The sequence below is a fragment of the Zea mays genome, chromosome 1, assembly GCF_902167145.1.
Source record: "Zea mays cultivar B73 chromosome 1, Zm-B73-REFERENCE-NAM-5.0, whole genome shotgun sequence".
NCBI classification, from domain to species: Eukaryota; Viridiplantae; Streptophyta; class Magnoliopsida; order Poales; family Poaceae; genus Zea; species Zea mays.
In genome coordinates this window covers 147,070,754-147,077,742 of record NC_050096.1, presented here as the reverse complement: position 1 = coordinate 147,077,742, position 6,989 = coordinate 147,070,754, and the positions used below count along the sequence as shown (strand labels likewise).

The 6,989-nt window shown below is 41.5% G+C and overlaps 1 protein-coding gene across 1 annotated transcript; it reads right to left on the bottom strand.

The window, feature by feature from the left end:
* Window positions 1–442: 442 nt before the first annotated feature.
* On the bottom strand, window positions 443–4,409 carry LOC103639292 (heterogeneous nuclear ribonucleoprotein 1-like). Its single transcript, NM_001329432.1, has 6 exons — window positions 4,292–4,409; window positions 4,149–4,189; window positions 1,921–2,084; window positions 1,676–1,775; window positions 1,411–1,583; window positions 443–1,199 (listed from the first exon to the last, which is right to left on the bottom strand). Exons 1-6 carry the CDS (start codon window positions 4,330–4,332, stop codon window positions 672–674), a joined length of 1,047 nt encoding a protein of 348 aa, NP_001316361.1. The 5' UTR covers window positions 4,333–4,409; the 3' UTR covers window positions 443–671.
* Between the last annotated feature and the right edge of the window lie 2,580 nt (window positions 4,410–6,989).

Below are 6,989 nucleotides of genomic sequence, written 5' to 3'. Positions count from 1 at the left end.
GCCCTATACGTTACAGTATCGCACAGTGCCTCTTAGCGGAAGATGGCCAAATGAGCCCTCAGAGCTGCCTGAACTGATGTAGAACGATGATGCTACCCAAATGTAATTAAGATGTAATTACCAGCGTGATGATATCAAGATCACCGATTACATAATGAATGGGGAAAACAACATCGGCATGTTAAACGGTGAAAGCATGCGAACCACTATAAAAAGACCAATCTAGTTCTAAGTACAACTTAATCCATCGAACTCCAAACAAAACCTACGCGGAACAAGATAAAGAAACAAGATAACACTTCTGTAACTACATGTAAAGAAACTGCGTTCGGCCCTTAGGTTAACTTTGACCACTCCATAATATTCGTAAAGACAAAGCAAACTATACTAACAAAGAATAACTCATGCTTGTACTAGCAGCTAGTTTTGACGGGTCACTAGATTTTCTATCTATAAAAGTGCATACGCTTATCAAATATGCTTAAATTCCAATTCCAAATACCAAAACAAAGGTTTAAATTTCTACAAGTTGATCTAACAGTACTTCCTAATACAGAAAACTGAGCATATTGAACTTCAGTGCATCTTTTAGATGCAGATGATCTCTTGAGCACACATCTAGAATTCATCTTCTGCAAGCTTCTCTAGCAAACAGCAGCACTGGAGATTTTCTATCTTCCATATGGATGGTAACGACCAGCAGCACCACTGCCGCCACTGCCACCATAGCCTGTCCTAGCACCATAGAGTCCACCGGTGCCAAACCCATCACCAGTATTAGCCCAGGAAGAGTCATAACTACGACCATAGCTAGAACCACCATAGCCCCCAGCATCACGCTCATATGCACCAGCTAATCCACCATCATAACTAACACCACCATACCCACCACCAAGGCTGCCTCCATAAGTGCTACCATAGCGACTAGAATAAAGGGAAGGTTCACGGTATCCTACTAATGCTCCACCATAAGTAGCATAGCCACTACCATAATCACCAGGACCATAAGCACTACTGTAGCTGCTAGGCCTAGCGCCAAAACTTCGAGGTGATCTATAGGGACCAAAACTACCACCATAATTGTAAGAGCTGCCAAATCCATCATAACTGTCTGCATATGGACGGCCCCTAGGCTCACTATCAAGTGAACGAGGTGGTTGGTTAGAGGGTTTCTTTGGTTCTGCCTTCTTGATCTCCACCTACAACAAAGCAAAAAAGTCAAACCTATATTTCTTTCAGATTTGTACTCCCATGATTGGAGTGAGAATAACATGCCATATAAGAGCAAAATTAAAGCAACTGAAACAAAAAGACCCAATCAGATGTGCTACCACAATTTGTTATTGTGTGCAGTCTTGACCACAGGAAATAAAATTCACAAAGCTCAGAAAAAGCTACAAAATGCATCACCTGAGAACCATTTAGATCAATCATATTGCCCTTCTTATGTAATAAATCATCTACTGCTTTTTCTGCATCAAAGACTATAAAACCAAATCCACGTGACCGGTTGGTTGCATGGTCACGGATGATTTCATGCTCCACAACCTTCCCAAACTTGGAAAAGAATTCCTTGAATTCATCTGTCAATTCAAATTATACCAACAAATTCAATTTACTATGCAGGACAAAAAAGCGCATTTGCCACTATGCAGCCAAGGAAACACAAATATACCTTCTTTTAGAGCTGAGGGTAATCCACCAACAAAAATCTTCTTCGTCTTGAAATCTTTCAAAGGAGCAGCTCCCTTAGGGATCGTTCTCTTAATTTCAACCTGCATTTTAGAGTAAATGACATTTCAAACTACACAAACAAGCGCTTCTTATTGTTTACTATATGTTTTCGTGAAACATGATGTACATTGAGCTAATACAGAGTGAGACAAAGATATAAACCAAAGACAAAACCAAAAAGTTTACCGGTTTTCCATTGATAACATGTTCATCCTCAATCACTCTGTCAACAACAGTGGGATCAGCAAAAGTAATAAAGCCAAAGCCTCTGGGCTTTTGTGTGTAGCGGTCCTTCATTATGACAGCATCAATTATATCCCCATACTTCCCAAAATGTTCTTTGAATGTACCTGAAAAGTCACGAAGTAAAACAGTTGTTTGTTCAAGGTACCAGAATAAACCTTGTAGGTAAAGGCAACCTAAATATCTCCCAAGAAAACTATTATGACATTTTATATCAAGTTACAGAAAATAAATGTCACAAAATCAGTACAGCTCCAAATTAGTTAGCTAGTATATTAAACAACTATGCCACAGGCCCAATTAACCAGCTCACAACATAAACAAAGGTATATCCTAAAAAATCCATCATAATAAGCAGGAAAAAACATTTCTAAGTGTGCATTTTGTCACTGAATGTTACAGTATTTTGCTTTGAAAACTTCTCTTGTAGATACCATTCATGTAAAGCGATTGTGTTTAGCCATAATTTAGAAGATGACAAGTTGCCATAAAATCATAGTCACAGGGTTCGGGGTCGAAGCTGCGAACCGCGTACCAGGTACGCCCCGACCCAAATCAAGGTACAGAGACGAGATGGGTCGAGGCCCCACTTATGGACTGGTGTGCCCCATTGCAGCAGGGGTTCAAGAAGTGACGAGCTCAATCCTAGATGGGACGTGGCCCTATTTGCTGCATGGTTAGAAGGCGTCGAGATGCAGATGAGAAAAGGCTTACGGATGGAGCTCGAGGTTGTCGCCACTGGACAGCATCACCGCTGGTCCAGCAGTGGCATCTCCGTCGATGGACAGACTCAGGACAGGAGCAGCACCGAGTCAAGGGCACTCCACGCTCTATGGCACCATCCATGCTGATGCTGGTGACTGGTCACATGCTCGCCAGTGGCTGGACCGCTGGATGGCTGCCGCACCTAATTGCTATGAATGGGGACAGGGGATCCCGTTGACATCGCCTCCCGAGTCCCGGGTCTAGTACTCCAGTCTCCGGTCTGCCAGCGGCAACTCAGCATGAGCGCAGGCACGTGACTGTGCTGCTGTCGCAAAATCAAGAATGGATACTCTGGACACTCTCATGTGATAAAGCTTGAATATTTTGATTTTTTTTTCTTCTGGATTTTGCACCAATGAACAGAGCATGAGGCTCTCTAATTTTTATTTGTTTTATAATGAGGCTGTACAGGTAACGTGGAAAATTAGTGTGACAGGAGATTTCCCTCCGCAAAAAACCATATGTGATTTGTTTCCTAATGTATAGTCTTAAAAAAGGAACAAGAATTGGTTCATTGATGTGCGCAGTCATCGTCATCGCCACGGTAGCATCAAGCACGAGCCAGGGACAGGAAGTTGGGGAGACAGGAGTACGGGGCTCATGGGACAGGAGATGAAGAGATAACTTTTCTCCCTCTATTTATATTAGGAAAGGAGATTAAGAGTCATTTGCTTTTTTGGGACTCTGGATGGACGGTAGATTTTCCCTCTTATTTTCCCAAACCCATAAGGATCACGACCCTTAATATGTTGAACTGATCCAAGATCATCGACCCGTCATACTCAGATTCATGTACCCAATTCAAGATTCACGTCCCGAAGAGGTATAACCCCCTCGTACTGTATTTTTTTCATTTGTTGAACCTCAACCCTCGACCCCGACCCAGGAACGTTGTGACTATGCATAGATTGTCAGGCATCAGGCCATTTCCCAAGAACATGGGCATATAGCAATATAATGTATAAATGTACCTCACAAATTTAATGAAAGGATCAACTCCACCTATTATTCGAACTCGACAACGTGAGACTGTAAGAAAATTAGCAAAATAAACAATTACCACGTTACAAAATCATCAGCAAACAAGAAATCAAGGGCTAACTCCTCTCCCGAATCAACAAAACATAAAAAGGCATAACTCAGTGCTCACTCCTAAATCAAGTTAGACATGCTTCCTTAGTAAATGTGTCACATGCTAAGCATACACTGAGACACGAAATTAACTAGAACTAATTAATCAACACTGGATCGAGTAAATTGGTGCGCACAAAAGATGATGAACGCCATTACAAGAAACAAACTACCAGATCTGAAGGAATACGAGGAAACCCTAGCTAATACAAGGAGAAGACGGCGGAAAAAATTGAAATCCGCTAAAAACAAATCTGGAGGGGATCCGCACGTACTCATGCTTGTATCCTTGGAGAGCCCGCCAATGAAGATCTTGCTGCACGATGCCCAAAAGCATAGCAAAACGAATCAGCGAAAACCGTTCCCATGGTTCGGAAAACAGCTCAATGGTCATACTACGGGAGGGGAAAGGACTCACGCAGGGCTGGCGCCGTCTAACTCCTTCATCTTGCCGGCCATCTCGTACCAGATCGGAGCTAGTCAAGGATGGGGTTTCGAGTGCGGAGAGAAGACGGGTGCCGTCGACTTCGAATGAGGGCTAATAAGCGTAGGCGCGTGCGTGTGATATCCACATGTTCCTCTACCGCCGTGCAACGTAGTGGATTATTAACTTTTTACCGTTATAAATGACGCGTCCATAGTACTGTTAGGCTATTCTCAGCAGTAATCACACTATTTCCAAGTTACCACGTCAATAAAAATAAGATGAAATAGAGAATGAACTGTGCTCTTTTAATAAAGACTTTCATAACATAATTTCGTATATTAACACATGACATAAATGCTACATTCAAATAACCAATAGAATAGATGAAATAGAATGAGATAAAATAAAATATAGTGTCATGTCATAAAAATTCTGTATGGCATACTAATTAATGTCATAAAATCTCTTATGAAACTTCCGTTGAGAATGGTCTTAGTGGGTGTTTGCTTCCACCTAACTAGGGACACGTTTGGTTTGATGGACTAAATACCATTTTAGTGCTATGGTTGGACGGTATGCACAATAACTCAGGGATTATACAGAAAAGAGATCCTTTCTAGTCAATACTGTCAAACGGTCTGGCCATTTCTCCCGGACGTTCCATAGTACTTCGAACCACTCTGAAAAAAATATTAAGTCTGTAACCCTCTCTATTAGCTTGCAGACGGTCCAACCTCTTGGCCCGGATAGTCCACGCAACACACTTAGCCCTTTTCAAATATGTTTTTTAAAAGATTTTCTTTCGTGAATCAGAAGTGTTGTTAGTGTTCATGCACACGCAACATTTCTATGCTCTATGAGGCAATAAGTTTCTAATCAAGTAACCATCATTGACCCCTCTTAATAGTACGGATATCTGGCCTACTAATCCGGTTAATTTACTTCTCTAATCATCTTTTGACCGACAAACGTAAAACCCTATCCAATACCATTTGCCTTGAGTCATTCCACGATCAATGCCAAAGTCTCCAAGACTTATAACGAGGTTCAACTTCTAGTGGTCCAATTTGTATTCTTATTTTCTCTAAGAATTTGTTAGTCCACAAATAATTATCATTAATTACCAAAACACTACTTAAGGCCTAGATGCTTCACAATCTCCCCTTTTTGCTAATTGATGACAACATTATTCTACACATCCAGTGGTCGATTCGGTTTCTAAAATCATCCTCATACACTAGGTATAAGTAAGATTTGAGTGTGAGTTTCGAGGGACTTATCTTTTGCTTTGAAGTTCCACTTGAGAGGAAGATAAGCCATTTCAAAACTGTGCATGATATATTCATTTGATGTTTGCACACAGATATAAGATTGGAGTTTTGGTGATATTTCCCTACAACATGGTTATTGAGGCATAATATATATAGCATGATTCATAAGAATAGGTACATGCAATTTTAAGCCTTCGATTAACCAAACATGTTTAGGATAACAATAAATCAAGGATCATAAGATGCTCAAATTCATCACAAATGTTCACACATAACATAAACATAGTTCATGAATGCATTTGTGCACAAGTCCATGTCCTTCATGAGCTCCCCCTAGCACCAACACTCCAACTCCACTTGTCATCAATCTCTCCCATGTCGCCAATCTCTCCCCCTTTGGCATTTATTGCCCAAAAGGAGGGCCATCATGTTCAGCTTCTATTGACCATCAGGTGGAGGACGAGGAAACATGGAGTAGAAATGGTTGTTGAAACTATCAAAGGTTGAAGTGAATTTACCGAAATTATTTTGGAGTTGTTGATGCTTTTGATCAAACTCATGAATATTATCCTAAGTAGACAAACGCTCAAACTAGATGGACAGAGCACTCATGTTGTCTTGAAAGCTTTGTTGTATATTATTCATCCTGGCCATCAGAGGATCATGAACCATTTCATATATATTCTTTGTCATTCCCTCAACAGTTGTGGACATACCATCAATCCTCTCATAAAGACCTTGAAGTCTAAAGTCAAAATCATTGTATTACTCATTCATGTGAGTCCTCAAGTTTTGGAACTAAGGTACCATGTAGTCCTGAATCCCCTACTGCGTATTTTGGAAATATGGATCAAGTACCTAGGTGTGGTTGCTAGTACTACTCATGCTAAGGTGGTGGAAGAGGGGGCATTTACTGAGTTGTTGCATCCTCAGACACATCTTATTCTTCCTCATCATCATCCACACCCTGCTCTTGATATGGGAATGAAGTCAATGGCCTATGGAGGAAAGCAATCCCATTCTTCAATGGTCTAAACAAAGTATGAACCACCTCACATCTTTCTCCAAACCTAGTCTTCTACTTAAGTAGTGCCATAATGTTGGGAGCATAGGCTAGATTGAGGTTCTTGTCCATTTTCAGGTCTTTCAACTATCTGAGTGCGCACACAAGGTTGCCTTGTCCCTTGTGGTTCGGGTTGATGATGAGTGATTGTCAACAGGTAGCACTCTGGGGTAGGCAGTGGACTGACTAGAGTGTGAGATTATGTATGTGCAACCATGTCGGTCGGCTTGTGGTGTGCAGGTGAGGAGCACAGGAACGGTGGTCGACGGCTGAGGTGAAGGTCACGTGGGCTCGTGATGATGGACCGAGAGCGGTGAAGGACGATGAGTGTTGGGTCTTAATTGACGGACCGAGC

Coding starts and splice junctions, on each gene's coding strand:
- LOC103639292 (NM_001329432.1), bottom strand. CDS start 4,332: ATGGCCGGCAAGATGAAGGAGTTAGACGGCGCCAGCCCTGC. Junction 4,190..4,291: donor TTAGACGGCGCCAGCCCTGC/GTGAGTCCTTTC, acceptor GGCATCGTGCAG/CAAGATCTTCATTGGCGGGC. Junction 1,584..1,675: donor ACCCTCAGCTCTAAAAGAAG/GTATATTTGTGT, acceptor TTGAATTGACAG/ATGAATTCAAGGAATTCTTT.